The following is a 16,133-nucleotide window of genomic DNA, read 5'->3' on the forward strand; positions in this document are numbered from 1 at the left end:
GTTCAAAGTATATTACTTGTTTAGGTGTTTAGGCTATTCATTTAGAATTGGTAGCAGTACAGCAATGTAGTATAAAATCGTATAAATCCATCTAATAGATATTAATATTATTATTCCTCTGAGGTGGCCCCGGCTTGTAATTGGAATTTTGGCATGATCCGGCCTGCCCTTTACGTAAAGCCTATCACATGTGCGGCATTTGTACTTTGTAGCGTAGTACACTGGCGCCTACTTGTTCGTCTTGCCTTCATCTCTTCTCTGTGCCAATTTTTAGGGCGCCCCAACAAGCAAGGACTCGCGAGGACTCTAGGATCGGAAACGGGACGCGGTTAAGCCCAGTAACGGCAGTTTGCAATTGCTTATCTCGAAGAAAAAAGTGTTATCTCTGGTCGTGATATAATGTCTCACGGCTCCTATTCGTCTGCAGCTTCCATCATGACCGAAGATGAAGAGGACTGGGAAGAGTATGTCAAGGGCGGCTACCATCCAGTCAAAATCGGGGACACCTTTTCGGACGGAAGATATGTGGTCGTACGCAAGCTTGGCTGGGGCCATTTTTCTACCGTATGGCTTGCAAAAGATATCAAGTATGTCTTCTCCTTCATTCCTTACTCAGCTGCTTAACATCCTAGAATGGACCGCCATGTCGCCTTGAAGGTCGTCAAGTCGGCTCCTCGGTACACAGAGACAGCTCTTGATGAAATCAAACTTCTCCAGCGCCTCATCACTTCCTCGACGCCCCCCGTAATCCCGACCACCTCAAATCTCAATCCACCCCAATCTCCATCTCAGACCCATCCCGGTCGTTCTCATGTAATGTCCTTTCTTGACCATTTCCGGCACAAGGGTCCCAACGGCACCCATGTATGCATGGTATTTGAGGTCCTGGGCGAAAATCTCCTTGGCCTCATCAAGCGGCATCAGAACAAGGGTGTCCCTATGCATCTTGTCAAGCAGATCGCCAAGCAAGTCCTTCTCGGTTTGGATTACATGCATCGTTGTTGCGGCGTCATCCACACAGGTTGGTTTCCGTTTTCTCCCTACCACATTTTACCCTGAATGTTGTCTAGACCTTAAACCGGAAAACGTCCTCATCTGCATCGACGACGTCGAGTCTATTATACAAGCCGAACTTGCTGCATCCTCTTCGAGTGCCTCTTCCCCCCCCACCAAGCTTGTCGGCGTACCCGCTTCCAAGGGCCGCGGTGGAAACCAGACGCCTAGATCCGAGAGCATCTATATTACCGGGTCCCAGCCCCTCCCCAGCCCGTCCTCATCCTATGGCAGTAGTCCTATGCTTGATAAATGGTCCTTTGGCATGAGTAAGATTGAAGGTGAAGAGCTAGACAAGAAGCGCGCCGACTCGACCGATCTCGCCGCAGAGGTTGGTAACGTTTCGCTAGAGAACGGTTTTGGCGAAAAGGTTATTCCCCATCCAGCAAAGACAGCCCCTTCGCTTCTATCTCAACAGGCCCCTCAATCCGTCACTTCCTCCTCCTTACGACCATCAGAGTCATTGCCAACGCTCCATAACTCTAGAGAGGACCCTGTATACGATGGCCACGAGAAGATTACCGTCAAAATTGCCGATCTGGGTAATGGTTCGTATCGTGCTTCTCCTTCTGTGTTCTCGTTTAATTCTTTTCCAATAGCCACTTGGACGGAACACCACTTTACAGATGACATACAGACGCGTCAATACCGGTGTCCTGAGGTCATTTTAGGCGCAAAGTGGGGGGTCAGTGCTGACATATGGAGTGTCGCATGTGTGGTGAGTATGCTTATTTGTTTCTAATTTCTTTCCTCTTATCGTGTCGCAGATATTTGAGCTGATAACAGGCGGCGACTATCTCTTTGACCCGGCCGCGGGATCACGGTATAGTAAAGACGACGATCACATTGCACAAATAATGGAATTGATGGGCGAAATACCCAAGAGCGTCGCGCTCACGGGGAAATATTCCTCTGAATTCTTTAATAGGAAAGGGGAGCTACGCCATATCAACAAACTACGGTATTGGCCTCTTGAGGCTGTGCTACACGACAAGTACCTATTTCCGAAACCAGAGGCAGACGCATTAGCGTCCTTCCTCACACCTATGCTGCGTCTCCATCCGGAGAAACGTGCCAAGGCCGGAGATCTGATATACCATAATTGGCTGGAGGGTGTTGTTGTCCAGGGTGAGAGGGACGTGATACGGCGGGCAGAGGAGGAGGAACGGGAGAAGAAGGAGAAGAGGGACAATCGGGAGGTCGACGCGATGAAGCCTGTAGAAGAGGTCGAATTGGCGACGACCGTTGAGGAAGCCAAGCCGCCACCTCTTTCTTCTCATCATCAAACACCCGTTCTGGCGCCTGCGCCGGTACCGCACGCCCAGCGAAAGAGCTAATTGTATCTTTATCGATTTGTGGTGTACGCTAGACGTTATTTAATGCATCGAGTAAAGAAAGGGCCGTTAATATGGGAAGGCACAAGAGTTGCTACTGTTGCCTGTAGGTTAGCCTCCAAAAGTGGGAGGGTCAACATTCTTGAATTAAGTGAAAGGATATTTTACTAGTATCGGCCTTCCAAGTACCTGTATTATTTTGACCATAAGTTGATTAAAGTTGAACTCAATATATACTAGCAAAATCTATTCCAGAACCTATGATACACTGTAAGCATCCACATTATTGGAATCTGCGAGAATTCGAGCAATCCGGCATTTCGGCATGTTGAGTAAGAAATTGATTCAATAGAAATTACTAGAATAAGTGTAGTTTAGTATAAACATATGAAGTCAACTCTTTTTAGGAGTTTGTAACCCAAAGACTAAAGGTCTACTAGCATTCGGATATAGTCCAATCTCAGCACATGTGTATCAGACCTCTAAAAATTTATATTATCTACAAGATATTCCTGAAGTACAAGAGTTATAGTAAGAGAATACTATTGGTAAGTTAAGGCCTTAGTATTTGATGGACTAGATTTGGCTATTTTATCTACATTTTCGTCGCAGGGTTTGTCTTTGTCTTGAGCTGGGCCATCGTCTGTCGGATAGCCTGCAAGGAGGTACAACCAACCAAAACCCATGCCGCAGTTTCTAGCCTAAGCCAGTGCTGGGCAGTCAACTGTGTGGTGGCATTCTCGACGCCGTCGTTCCTTAACTGCTCTAGCTAGGACCCATACTTTTTGTTCGGAGGATGCTCTTTGTTAAATTCAGCAGTGTGCATTGTGTTCCAACCGGAGGCCAAGGGTTTGACTCTGGAGGCAATTGATAGTAGGTTGGACAATACGCCGTTCCAGTCTGCACTGAGACACCAGATTGGGAATTTGCGGAACCGGGGCAATTATCCTACCTGGGATGGGGACGAAAGCAATACAACTGCGATTGAAGTGGTAGAAGCCCCCCTTCATGAGGCATAGGATGGATGATGGATGTATTAGTTTGTACTGTCGGGAAGACCCCAAATATAATACCTAGATGTTGTGCCTTCAAGATTCGGCACGCGCGGACTCCCCGCTTCCCAATAGAAGCGGCCAGAGATTGACATCAAATGTTTTGACAGACACTGCACAAAGACGCACATGAATAGAGTAGTCCACTAACTGCAGCGGTAGTTGGTGTAAGCCATAAGAATTTCCATTGATATGCGCTAGTACAACGACAAGGGGGGGAAGTATTAACTGTAGAGGATAACCTAATTCCTATAAACGTCATCAGCATACAGGATTATGGCACGAATACAAGATGAGACGAGAGAATCAGTTGCTCGATGCATATCAACAAGCACTCCCATCCGCCTCCGCTTTGTACACGAGGAGACTTTGGTATGGACGGGGGTGCATTCGTGTCCGCCCATCGATAAATATCATCAAAGGAGACAACATGAAATGGAGAGACATCAAGCTCACCTGGAGGATAGTAGAGGACATGACGAGCACTAAAAAAAGACAGATATCAGTATGCGTCGAGAAAAAAAGGGCGAGATGAAAAGATCAGACAAGGCTGAAACTAGATAAAATTTTCCACAGTTTGTGTTCGGAATGTGGTAAAGGTATGGAATTGATATGGATCATCACTGAGATAAAATGGGAGAATTGCACATACCGCATTGAAAGGGCTAGACGAAAGATGAATTCAGAAATGAGAAAAAATTTTCGCTTTAGAAAACCGGGTCAGTCACGTGCTTTCTGACACAGCCACTTCCCACGCATTATAGCAAAGTTATCAGTGGACACTGGAATACTCAAGGAATAGTCTTGAGTCGACTGCCTACGTTTACATGTTGAGCAATTGTACAGGAAAGGTGAGTTGTACGATATTTTCTCTGGATCTACACGAAGCTTATCTACCGACGCCTATTAGGACCTTTGGGCTTCGCGAAAGGTTTCTTCTCCCCGCTGTCGGGCAGTTCTGACGCGTTAGAAGCACTGTTATCGGAAGTAAGCTTGAGTTCAATCTTCAGATAGTCTTCTGTTATCTCTTTGGGATCAGAGGTCTCGATCCGACGCGCTGCGACAACATCAGGGGGTAAAAGTGTTTTCGCCACCATGTAGATGGGATATGCACTGGTGGAGTATAGCATTCGGTGCTTAATTGGCGATGTTGACGGACACGAGTAGATGAATACTAATTGAAGGAGTAAGTAAAGAGAGTGCCTAAAAAGGTCAATCACCTACTGATGTCGCGACGAGGAGACGAGGAATGCGAGTGCGACCAAGCAAAGAAGGCATAGCCAGGTTCAGAAGTGGGAAGGGCAGACGAAAGGTCCTTTACAGATGCGGAAGTCGAAGATACAAGGGTTAATGTTTCTGTTGGAATGTCAATGTTCTGCGAAAGAGTAAGTGAAAGCAACATAAGAATCAGTTCAACGAACATACCATTAGAACCAATCCGGAACCTTCACCATGCCCCAGAGCTTTAATAGCATCTTCGACTTCGTCGGACCAGTTCAGGCCAACACCATGCCCTATAGGGTTGACTTTGGGGCGATAACTGTGAGCACCAGCTTCGCGTTCCGCAGCGCGCGCATCTGCTATTTCCTGCTCGCGAGTAGAGAGTGGTTGTGGCGCGGTGACATGTCGCCGATGCGCAGCATATGCCTCTGTTAGATCCTCCTTAGAGGTCACGAATATGGAGTCGGTGAAGACCGAGGAACCAAGGGAACGGGTCAAGGAGCGTCGTGATGCGGCGTAGAGCATCTAGATATAACAGTTAGAGCATTTCTGCTGACAAAGTGAAAGAACAGGGACTACCTTGTATCTGACGTTAGTCCCTTCGGGAACAAAGTCAATGACGAGCCATTGGGTAGGGGGCTCATCGAGCCGGACAAGAATATAAGCAGGAACGTCATCCCGTATTATTTCAGAATCCTGTAGCTTGGCCAGATCTTCTGAAAGTGTTCCTTGGACAGGAACAGACAGATCGTGGACAAGCAATTCTAGACAGCCTTTCAGTAGTCATTCAATTCGCGTTGTGGTTATCGCACCATTGTCGATCGAGACTTTGATAAATCTTGTATCTTTGGAATCGACGGCTGCTAAAAACCGGGTAGAAAGATCCTGGGACACACCGATTCCTGAAGTTGCAGACATGATGGCGGTAAATTGGAGGAATTGGAGGGAGGCACAGCAACTTCGGAAAGCGGACCGCCTCGACCGGTGATGATATATATTCCCACGACCTTTTTTCCTTCTCTCCGATCTCATTCTGAGGATAGAATACAAGGGAGTAGAATTGAGATGCTAGCATATTACCGTTTCAGTGCTTCATTTACATCTTTTGATAATTGTTGGAGGAATATTTATTCTGGAGTCTTTCTGCTATTATGGCTAAGGAGGCGGGCTTGGTGGCGGTGAGACCTTTTCTGTACTTTCCTTTTCGAGATCAAGCAGCGTGTTACAATTCTGACATCAACTATCACGCAGCAGCAGTGCTCAGCCTGAGCCTGCGTCGCTGCTGAGGCTCTATCCGGCCCAACTATCAGCGACGGGATAGCCCTCTCAGATACCACTAGTTCCAGGACGTGTCCACTTGACGAAACTTGCCGCCGCCCTCTACCAACATGCAGGATCCAGAGAGTCCACCGCCAAACGTTCCGTATCAGGCATACAGGGTGAGTAGTCGGCCTTTTTGTTGTTTAAGAGGACTACTCACAGCTTTTCAAGTCGAAAAGGCACTCGCGCACTGTCTCAAACTCGCGGCTTACACCCAATGCTTCACCCCCGCCGTCGTTATCAAGACCAACGAGCATCGTAGGTCCACCAGTACATTTGAGCTACGACTCGTGGGAGAAAGAATCTGCCGCAACGTTCGCCTTGAAGACACAGTCGTCGCCAGCTGAGTCAATCGTTGTGCTGGAACCTACCCCGCCTGCGAAGATTAATGGCCTTCCAAGTCCACCCGACTCTCCAAATACCACTGAGCCTCCAGAGACACCAAAGGAAATGTCGTTGATCCCCGAGCCAACAACGACAAGACACGAACACCATTCAGATCACCATGAGACACCCACTTCGACGGCCCCTTCATCACCTACCGCATTATCTTCCGGTAGTCCATCGCGGGCTAGTAAGCCTTTGCCGCGCACCAGTAATGTTCGCAGGGCTTCCACTTTTCGCTACGTCCCCAGAACATCCCGGACACTGGTTGCATCTTCTCCTCTGGGTCCTCAGCATTCTCGCACGGGTTCTGCCACAGCCGCTGTACCCAGCAATCTTCGGCATAGCATGCCCCCGACAGATAACACGTACGCTGCAAGTCGATTCAACCCTCTCCTCTCCCCAGACACTCCCAGTCAGACAACTCCCTCGCCATCTATAATAGCGCCTTTACCTTTGTCCAAAGAAAACAGGCCAAGTTCAGATACCAAACTAATGACTATTACTAACGGCACCACTAATGGAAGTGGAAGCACATTTGTATCATCTCATGCACCATCATTATCCCCTTCACCTCAAGCAGTTACGCCACCAACACGAACAATCTCTCTTCATCCATCTCCATCCGTTTCGCCCGCCCCTAGGACATCGTCATCTGGATCAGTTCGTCATACGCCTTCTAGATCCTCGACGTCCACGCCTCCCCTTGCGACACCCATAACACGATCAACCGCCCCATACCGACCCGGTTTCCAACCGGCAGGTGTTTACAGACCCCGAACAGATGAATTTCTTGCCCTCCGCAAGGTTTCACGGGATGGTATGGAGGAATCAGGTATGCAGAAACGGATAGAACGGACCAAATTGGAACGAAGACTCGAGAAGTTGATTGCGCTTCATTTTCCAGTAGGCGGTCATTCTGCTGGGGAGAAACATTTTCGGCCTGGAGGGAATCGGCGGGCATCATCATTCTTTGATCTGGAACTTGGCCATTTGAAGCGAATGAGTGTATCTGATGCCACCGGACTATGGAAGGGTATATTATCATCTGGAGGAGGTCAAACCGATGTGCGAGGTATGATATCTACTTTTCACACCTTGAGATACCACCTATATTCACTATCAATAGCGGCCGAACAGCGAATAACTCCATGGGAAGAAGATGCTGATGTTAGCAAATGTCCTCTCTGCCGGTAAATTAAGCAGTTTTACCTCTTTTATTTTATCACTACAATTTATGCATTTAGCGCATCATTTCATCCCCTCACAAATCGGAAGCATCACTGTCGCCTCTGTGGGAAGATCATATGTTCTCTGCCTGTGAGATACCCACAACGAGCTGCCCAGTGTTCAACACTATTCGTCGTTGACCCAAAATCACGGAAAATCGAAGAGGTCGGCGAAGGCGTGGACTACGGTGTTAAGAAGAGGCGAATGGGGAACGTAAGCGGTCCCGGAAGCTCAGGGAAAAGGCCAGCTGAAGAACCAGAGGACGACTCGGAGAAATTCCTGAAGGGCGTTAGGATATGCCAGGATTGCCGGCCTATATTATTGTAAGTGTACTGCGAATTCCCTCCATGACACATGTACTCATGGGATTTCTACGAACAGACGACAGCAATATCAGCAGGAAATAATCACCGTTCCTACATTTTCAAAGCTGTATCAAGTCCTTATAGAGCTTGAAAAAGAGCTCGAAGACTGCTTGCCTCAATTTCAAGAACTCATTGTTAGCCTTAAGTGGGTTTTTCCTTATCACGAAAAGTCTGATTGTTCATGGAGTTTTCTTCGTAGTCAAGATGAGCATCCTACGAAGGAGGCAGCCGCAGCACGCAAACGTTTGCTTGATATCTTTGCACAGTATGATGCTGTCGCGAAACGAATACGGAAGCTTCCTTGTACCCCGGGAAGCTCTCAAGATCGTGTTCAGATGGCCGTCACAACACGGGCTAACATATTCCTACAAAAGCATATGTTCCCACTTCAAGTAAGTTAGGATGTCACTTCCTGTCTGATATTTGGTTCACGGGTCCTTCAGTCACTGCCAAAGGCGAAACCCAAACACAAGAAGTCCTCGAGTGCAGTGGAGGAAGCCCCGGTCATTGATCCTGATTCGGAGGTTGCCCACGCGTTACAACCTCTATTGGAGCAAGAAGCACTCTTAGAGTCGTTCGTGGAGGAAGCCAACGCGCATCGGAAGTTTGAGGACGCGAAGGCGCTGAGGATAAGTCTCGGTGAAATTCGCGAGGAGATCGAGCGGATATTAGCGAATGCAGAGAATGGTGCAGTGAAAAGAAAAGGGAAGCACAGTTGACGGGAATCAACACCTGAGTCCTGATGGAGATCTCTAGAAGAAATTTGTGTCTGCTTTCCAATGTTGAGCTATCGACTAACGAGATTTGTGATCCTCATCAAGAGTCCAAGATTGAAATTGGTATTATTGAGGTAAATTACAGATGCCATTTATGCGTAGGTGGCGAACCATCATTAATCACCATGTTCCTATTTGACTCGCTACTTTGAAGTCACATCCCGTCTTGGCCTTCACTTCCTCTAACGTTGCTCCCTTTGCAAGGTCGATGAGCTCGAGGCCACCGTTTGCACGGTCAACGTTGAACACAGCTAGTTCTGTAATAATCTGGCTGACGGTCCTGGCACCGGTCAATGGCAGCGAGCATTCTTTGAGAATCTTGGGGCTTCCATCTTTAGCTGTGTGTTCCATGGTGACAAGAACCTTGGTTTTATCGGGGTTGGAAACGAGGTCCATTGCTCCTCCAATGCCTTTGACCATCTTGCCGGGGATCATGAAGTTGGCGATATCACCAGCCTGCGAGACTTCCATGGCCTATATACGTTATGAATTTCCGTGCGAATAATGGATGGATGGACATCACACATACACCGAGAATGGCAATATCAATGTGGCCTCCGCGGATCATAGCGAAAGATTCACTGGAGTCTAGAGTGCTGATAAGATGATGTGCCAGAGTGAGCGTCTGTGAATTCCATACCAAATACTGAAGCTCCTGGGACGAGTGTAACAGTCTCCTTGCCGGCATTAATCAGATCCCTATATCATGGAAGGTCAGAAGATACCGGTGCTTTCACGCCAGCACTCACGCATCGAGTTGCTCCTTCGTGGGGTAAGGTCCCATTCCAAGGATACCGTTCTCACTCTGCAGCCAGACACGGACGCCCTTTTCCAAATATTCCGGAACAAGCGTGGGCATACCGATACCAAGATTAACGTGGAAACCGTCCTTGATTTCTTTCGCAGCTCTTCTGGCGATGTAACGTCTCTGGGCTTGGGCGGCCGCTTTTTCAGGAGATAGAGTGGATTCATCCGTGCCAGACGTAGCGAGTGTGACGATTTCAATCGTCTTAGGGGACGTTGCCTTCACGATTCTGTCGACATAAACACCGGGGAGATGAATCGCATTGGGGGAGATGGATCCGACAGGGACGATGTTTTCCGCCTCGACAATTGTAAGTTTCGCGTTTTTCGCCATGACCGTACTGAAGTTCTGAGAAGCAAATCTGTACGCAATGATACGTGTCAGCTTGGGTCACAAAAAGAAACAAGGAAGCTGACCTAAATACACAATTGCCGATTTCGTCGACTTTCCATGCCCTAATAAATGCGACATCGCCTGCGATAGATGGCTCGAGGATATATCGTCTGCCTCCAATTTCTCGACTCTCCTTTTTGATACCGGGTATCTCGATGCCTGCCGATATGCCACCGGGTTTGTACCGGACCGCTATAGCACCTTGCTCAACTGCCGTTGATGCGCCTGTGGGAGTGAAGAACGCAGGAATTCCAGCTGCATGTGCACGGAGCCTTTCCGCGAGTGTTCCCTGTGGTACGAGTTCAAGAGATATCGCGCCCTTGAGATAAAGGGCCTCGAATTTCTTATTTCTGAGAAGAGCCTTAGAACAAGGACTTAAATAAGAAACGCAAGCATACATACCCTCCCGGATATGATGCTACGATCTTACCCAGTTGCTCCGTGTTAAGAAGTTTTCCTCAAACACAATGAGCGCTGCGTCTAAAGATGAAGGTCAAGGAAACGCATACCTAGACCAGAATCGCCTGCCCCGGCATTATTTGAGACCCCTGTAAGGCCCTTGACATCTTTTCGCTTTGCCAAGGCGCCCAGAAGAGTGTCTGAAATACCAGATCTTTAATCAGCATTCACGACAAAGAGTATGAACGACAGATACCTGGAATGCCAGCAAGACCGAACCCTGTGATCGAGTCGGTTAGACAGCACTAACCTTCAAGGAACGGAAAAACGCACCTCCGCACAACAGAACATCGCCTGACTTTACGTCCTTGACGGCGTCGTCAACCGAGTCCCAAACCTTGCCCTTTGGCGTACCAGTGGGGATGCTATATTTCCTGGCCGAACAAACGAGAGCAACCCGGAAAGTGGCCGCAGTGAGCCTAGCAGTGGAATAGGCCTTCACAGTGAGCATGGTAGTGTTCAAGCCACAGCGGAAAGAGAAACGAAAGTACGTTGGATATGGGGTTTATATGGTCGTCACATGTCGGAAGAAGTTTCCTCCGAGCATTTTCGGATCTCCTATCGGTAATGTTCGGACCGCATGACTCCTTGCCACGACGATCGCGCGCGCGGACTTGAAAGCTCAATGATACTGTAGTCTCAAATGGATAGGACGAAGGAAAGGTGTAACAAGGATGAACAGCTAATTCCCACTAAACATTTATATTCTTACCCAGGGAGACGAATACCACTGTAGAGAGTCCAGTTGTTGACAGTTGAAGTGAAAAGAGAAAATATGTAAAAATGGTACGTGGTGCAAACTGAACGCGTGTAAGCTCCTTTATATGTTCAGATTTACTAGGGAAGACTACCACTGCCAGGATGTCAGACCCTCAACACCAGCCCAAAGGTTAAACCAGTGATAAAGTAGAAATAAAGTCTATTGAGAAATCTACTGCTGACAATGGAATGTCAACAATAGTCAGGAAGCAACCAGGTAGGTAGGTCCTAGGTAGCTGGGCAGCATTACACGGCAGTGTCCACATAGCGAACGCCAGTCAGACAGGAAATATCTATAATTCTCCACAGCCGCCGAGATAAGCTTCCCTATGGACCAACGCAGGGGAAAAGAGTCGAAGGCTAGGGCGTGACGTGACACATATGATTACTTTGCAAACCCTAGGACAAGTTGCAACTTCGGTAAGTCAAACTATTCTGGCTCAAAAGTCCGCAGGCCTGGGTCTATTACAGATTAGAATAACACCAATAATGGTGTTTGTACGGACCCAAGGTGAAGTAATATAGATAATGAACCGTCTGGATGAGGGCTGCGAAGGATCAGGAAGCAAGCCATGGAAAAGAAGCTTCTTAGACACTTACGGAACAGACGGTTTGAAATTAGGCATTGGAACAGATGAATACTAGCGGACGATAAGGATTTAGGTAACATCCTTACGCAGTGGGGGATACAGCGTCATTGAAAAGAGGGTTGAAGCTACAGCCGGTCAAGCTCGTCGGTCAATGGTAAGTGACCGCATGAACATTGAAGCCATAGATCGATAAGTGCTAAATAGTAAAAGATTCCACGTCTTGGTCCGGTAATCGTAGAGCTTGCCATAAAGAAGAATAGGCTCCCAAGATTGGTGATTAAGAGGATAAAATTTGGAGGAAGACTAAGCTTTTAAGGAATGGATTGCGGCCTGCGCAGTGACAAGAGACCAAAATACTACAGTGAAGAATAGGCACATTACGCGACTTGACTACGAGTATACGGTATGTTGAAGGTGACAGAGGCGAAATGACCTTTAATGACCTCTCTGATTGTCGCACGTCGAAGGTTAGCCTCTTACTTAAGGATTTGTAAGAGGTGGTCACGGCGTCATGGCACACTGACGGCTTGAATCTGATGTCCACGAACACTGCCATTCCCGGAGGGTTTTGTGTGCGGTTTGAGCCTAAGTATAGCAAATGTTGTAAGTTACTCATACTCCAGTGGATTTCTGGATCGGACGATGGGCCGAGCCGATTGACATCAGATGATAAGCGACTCCCTTGACAAAAAACTTGCTCATGGCGGCAGTCTGAAGCTGAAGGTCCTTAGCTTGAGGGCAGGAAAAGGAGGAAAATCCGTCGTGGCGTAAATTTCTGTGTCTGCTTCCCTTTCAGCCTCTTTCTTGGTCTCGCTAGCTCGAAATTGTGTTATTACATAACCGATCATAGAAATCTCTGCTTGGAGTTCAATGAGCTCATTCCGTGGCGCCTAGCCATCGTCATTCTCTGTCGCAAAGCCTGTCATTCTGACATTGGCCGGCCCACATGAGCATGCAGCCTGACGGGGACCGGTATCCCTTCCTATTATTTCGATTGATATATGATGAAGGTTATGACCTCTTTGGTTTTGCTCAGCTCTCGCACTGAGGTCTATGGATAGCTTGGAGTCAGCAGTCTTTCTGCTTCGTACACGTGTTGTTCTGATGGTTCTTGTGCAGGAGGGATCTCACTGAAACGCCATAGGACCTTGTTTACCGCTTCTGATCACATTTGCCCGGCTAACTGATCGTCAATTTCCTTGAGGCCGTGGCTGAGAAATTTCGTACTTTCACACGTCGAGCACGTTTCCCTGACACCCAGGACGGCCTGCTAAGTGGCAGAATATAGATTCACCCTCTGCTCCAAGTACTTACGGAATTCAACGTCATGATGGATCAAAACCGCTGGTACCGCGTATCACCTATTAGTATCTATCCCACTAACCGGAAAATTGAACGGGGAAAGTGTTGCAAGTCCGTCGTTTACGATGTGGTGCGCAGTATACTAGAATGAAAAACGGGAGCGAGCCACCGGCGCATTCAGTAGCCCGTCACCCCGTTTAAAGACCTGCGAAGATTTTCACCTGATTATTGACCGAAATGGAAGTCCTGTCTATTCTTGTGCATAGAAATTGTGGGAAAATATTTTTAGATCAATCTTTCTGTTAGAGCTTGCCTGATTAGCAAAGCCGCCAAGGCAGTCAACGACGACCCATAACCATTGCCAGTCCCAGGAATACCCAGTCGATATCCTGGCGCTGGTCAAGCCGCTGACGACGCCCGCCACTTTCACTGCCATCGTTGCGCACGTCGGGCTCCCTTTCTTCTCTTCACCCACGACTCTTTCATCATGAACTGGCTTACATCCCTCTTTTCGTCGGGCTCTTCCCAAAATTCGCGAAAGGGCCAAGCCATATCATCCACGCACGAAGCATTTTCCATTCCGTCGTCCTCGCCCATCTTTTCTTCTCATCCAGATGTAGATACCCCGGACCCTGAGACGGCGACTTCTGGGTCGTACACCTACCCTCCAGCAACTCCCGGTTCTTACGCATATATCCCGACTTTGTACGTTTTATTGTTATGCGTGGCGGTATCATCAGGCTGATGTCCCAGAAGAAACGGCTCAAGTTCACATTCTGCATCTCTGTTGCCCATGCATCATGACCCTCTTCATACACCCTTCTCACCTTCCTCTGCTTACCCTTCTTTGACCTCTACATGGAACCGCCTTCGCGCATGGCTTGCTCGTGAATACCCGGAACTAGGAGATACCCTCAACTATGGCATTCTACCAGAGGTCCTGGCCCAGATTGAGATGCAGTTTGGCTTCCCTTTGCCTTCCGTAGTTCGCGAGTCATATCTCCTCGTTGACGGCCAAGAAGCCGAGTCAGCCGCTGGATGCTCGGACGGTCTTTTCTTCGGCCTCAGTCTCTTGCCTCTCGAGGACGTGTATGAAGAATGGCGATTTTGGCGCGAGGTCGATGATGATCCTATGACTGGCGCTAACGCCAGGCTGCGTAGCGCCATGCAATCTATCCCGCCTAATTGGATCCATAAGGAGTACTCTCAGCGTGGTTGGATCCCTTTAATTGCAGACAAGGCGGGCAACTATATAGGCGTCGATCTTAATCCAGGCGAAGCTGGTGCTGCCGGACAAGTCATTGTGTTCGGTCGTGATTTCGACACAAAAGTTGTTCTCTTCAATGGCGATGGCGTTACTGGATGGGCTAAATGGCTGGCAAGCTTTGTGGATGAATTAGAAAGTGGAGACGGGTTTGAAATTGGTGCATCTAATGATGCTAGTGATGGGAGTGAAGATGATATCGGTTATGAAAGCTATTTCTACGACGGTAGCGGTCGGGGCCAAGGCGACGGCGGTGGTGACGCGTACTCTGGCGGTGGTTTACGTTTAACTGGAGAATATAGAGGCTGGAGCGTGTTAGAAGCGTGGGCAGATAAAAGTGTTCGGCGATGGTTTGACATCGGCGTGATTGCAGAGGCTATGGACGATGAAGGAAAAGGAAAGGTGAGTAAAGCCATCTGTTCGTCAAGTTCACCCCCTTACGCATTTCTGCAGGCCCCTGAAAAGATGGACCTCAGTGTATTGGAGATATCGCAAGGCTCTGGAGCCGAAGTTCCAATACCTGTTCTCGCCGATATGGACGAATCACCTATCTTGCCGATTGCGTCCAGTAGCATCGTCATAACAACTGCGCGGAAGACTCTTCCGATAATAGCGGTGACCAAACCACCAGTGCCTCTCCCCGTAGAATTACCTACACCTCGGGACATCGTTTCTCTGCCATCACCTCCAGATTCGACGCATTCATCTTTTGATGAGGATCTGGAAGCCGGGCGTCGCCGAGGTATCCGGCAACTATCCCTAGAGCAAGAGGTTAGCCTCGTATCTTCGTCAAGGCAATCTCAGCCGACCGACGATCTTCCTGATCCCACCGGACCTACAGTTCTGATAGAGGAGCCAGAGCCTCTACTTCCTTCCACACCTCCTCAGGAAATTTCAGGGATACTGTCACCATCTCCACCCGATATTCCTGATCTTCTTGCAGATTCTGCGCCGGTTTTGGCAGAGCCCATACAACCTGTAACCCCTTCATCATCACGGCCTGAAGTGTCGAGCTCATCGGACCCCATCATTGACACTTCTGATGAGCTGAAACCTGAAACTGATAGGTTGCAGGCACCAGGTGTCGACGTTAATGCTGATGCGACAGTTCGACTGGTCGACGAAGGCGGGTCAAGTACGGCGGAGGCGTCACCGGATGCCGAGGAGAGGCACTCCACTGTAGAGGCTATAGAATCAGATGCCGCCGCAATGATCTCAGAACTTGGCGTTTCCAGCAGCGATGCAGGGGATAAGAAGCACAAGAAGTCAAAGAGCGGTTTAGCTGGTCTGAAAAAACACCTTGGTGGACTACGGAAAAAGAACTCTGTTAGCAGTGTGAAGGATATGCAGGATTCGACCTAATAACACGAGGAGGCGCATCATCGTTCTTTTGATTTGTTTTCATGCATTTCCCTGACTCCAGGATGCGAACTTTGTCCGACACTTGCATCTTTCCTCATGACTGATCACTGTATTGGCTCGTTAATTGCCCATCTTCACTCCTTGTCGTTCATGTATTCTCGCATTTCTTTTCGTTATACCCATAATCGCAATAAAATAGTTCAAACGGTATGGACATTGGACACTCGCAATAATGCTTTCGTTTTGTCAGACTTTTTTTTATTTGGCTATACTTCACCTATGGTAGATGACTCTAGACGAAGTCTTTTTCGTTAAGATTTGGCCGTCTTGTTGTACGACGCGGACCAGCTCATAATGCGATGTTCATAAAAGTATAACATTGTTTTATGACGCTTTTGTGGGAATGTTCTTGTCAAAAGCCCAAAACAGGTTAGTCGTTGCACGTGACAAAAATGGACAATGAG

General features: G+C 48.2%; 5 protein-coding genes across 5 annotated transcripts; 3 read left to right on the forward strand and 2 right to left on the reverse strand.

Moving 5' to 3' along the window:
* Positions 1-198: 198 nt before the first annotated feature.
* BT62DRAFT_925518 (kinase-like protein) lies at positions 199-2,576 on the forward strand. Its single transcript, XM_043184830.1, has 5 exons — positions 199-587; positions 633-1,021; positions 1,071-1,601; positions 1,653-1,771; positions 1,821-2,576. Exons 1-5 carry the CDS (start codon positions 400-402, stop codon positions 2,388-2,390), a joined length of 1,797 nt encoding a protein of 598 aa, XP_043046476.1. The 5' UTR covers positions 199-399; the 3' UTR covers positions 2,391-2,576.
* A 1,638-nt stretch (positions 2,577-4,214) lies between these two features.
* On the reverse strand, positions 4,215-5,605 carry BT62DRAFT_959146 (actin depolymerizing protein). Its single transcript, XM_043188494.1, has 5 exons — positions 5,473-5,605; positions 5,240-5,424; positions 4,865-5,185; positions 4,664-4,814; positions 4,215-4,613 (listed from the first exon to the last, which is right to left on the reverse strand). The coding sequence occupies exons 1-5, from the start codon at positions 5,576-5,578 to the stop codon at positions 4,333-4,335; spliced, it is 1,044 nt and encodes a 347-aa protein (XP_043046477.1). The 5' UTR covers positions 5,579-5,605; the 3' UTR covers positions 4,215-4,332.
* Positions 5,606-7,201: 1,596 nt separating this feature from the next.
* BT62DRAFT_880873 (uncharacterized protein) lies at positions 7,202-8,678 on the forward strand (the record flags this gene model as incomplete). The annotated part of the gene is made up of 6 exons (XM_043182644.1): positions 7,202-7,439; positions 7,494-7,557; positions 7,612-7,917; positions 7,976-8,104; positions 8,159-8,351; positions 8,403-8,678. 6 exons carry the CDS (start codon positions 7,202-7,204, stop codon positions 8,676-8,678), a joined length of 1,206 nt encoding a protein of 401 aa, XP_043046478.1.
* Positions 8,679-8,773: 95 nt separating this feature from the next.
* On the reverse strand, positions 8,774-10,908 carry BT62DRAFT_925521 (3-oxoacid CoA-transferase). Its single transcript, XM_043184831.1, has 9 exons — positions 10,666-10,908; positions 10,589-10,612; positions 10,443-10,532; positions 10,336-10,390; positions 9,957-10,283; positions 9,485-9,901; positions 9,376-9,434; positions 9,265-9,323; positions 8,774-9,209 (listed from the first exon to the last, which is right to left on the reverse strand). The coding sequence occupies exons 1-9, from the start codon at positions 10,841-10,843 to the stop codon at positions 8,856-8,858; spliced, it is 1,563 nt and encodes a 520-aa protein (XP_043046479.1). The 5' UTR covers positions 10,844-10,908; the 3' UTR covers positions 8,774-8,855.
* Positions 10,909-13,459: 2,551 nt separating this feature from the next.
* On the forward strand, positions 13,460-16,057 carry BT62DRAFT_925522 (uncharacterized protein). Its single transcript, XM_043184832.1, has 3 exons — positions 13,460-13,748; positions 13,800-14,709; positions 14,761-16,057. Exons 1-3 carry the CDS (start codon positions 13,531-13,533, stop codon positions 15,667-15,669), a joined length of 2,037 nt encoding a protein of 678 aa, XP_043046480.1. The 5' UTR covers positions 13,460-13,530; the 3' UTR covers positions 15,670-16,057.
* Positions 16,058-16,133: the final 76 nt, after the last annotated feature.

The sequence above is a fragment of the Guyanagaster necrorhizus genome (genome assembly GCF_019112545.1).
Source record: "Guyanagaster necrorhizus MCA 3950 unplaced genomic scaffold BT62scaffold_1, whole genome shotgun sequence".
Lineage (NCBI taxonomy): Eukaryota > Fungi > Basidiomycota > Agaricomycetes > Agaricales > Physalacriaceae > Guyanagaster > Guyanagaster necrorhizus.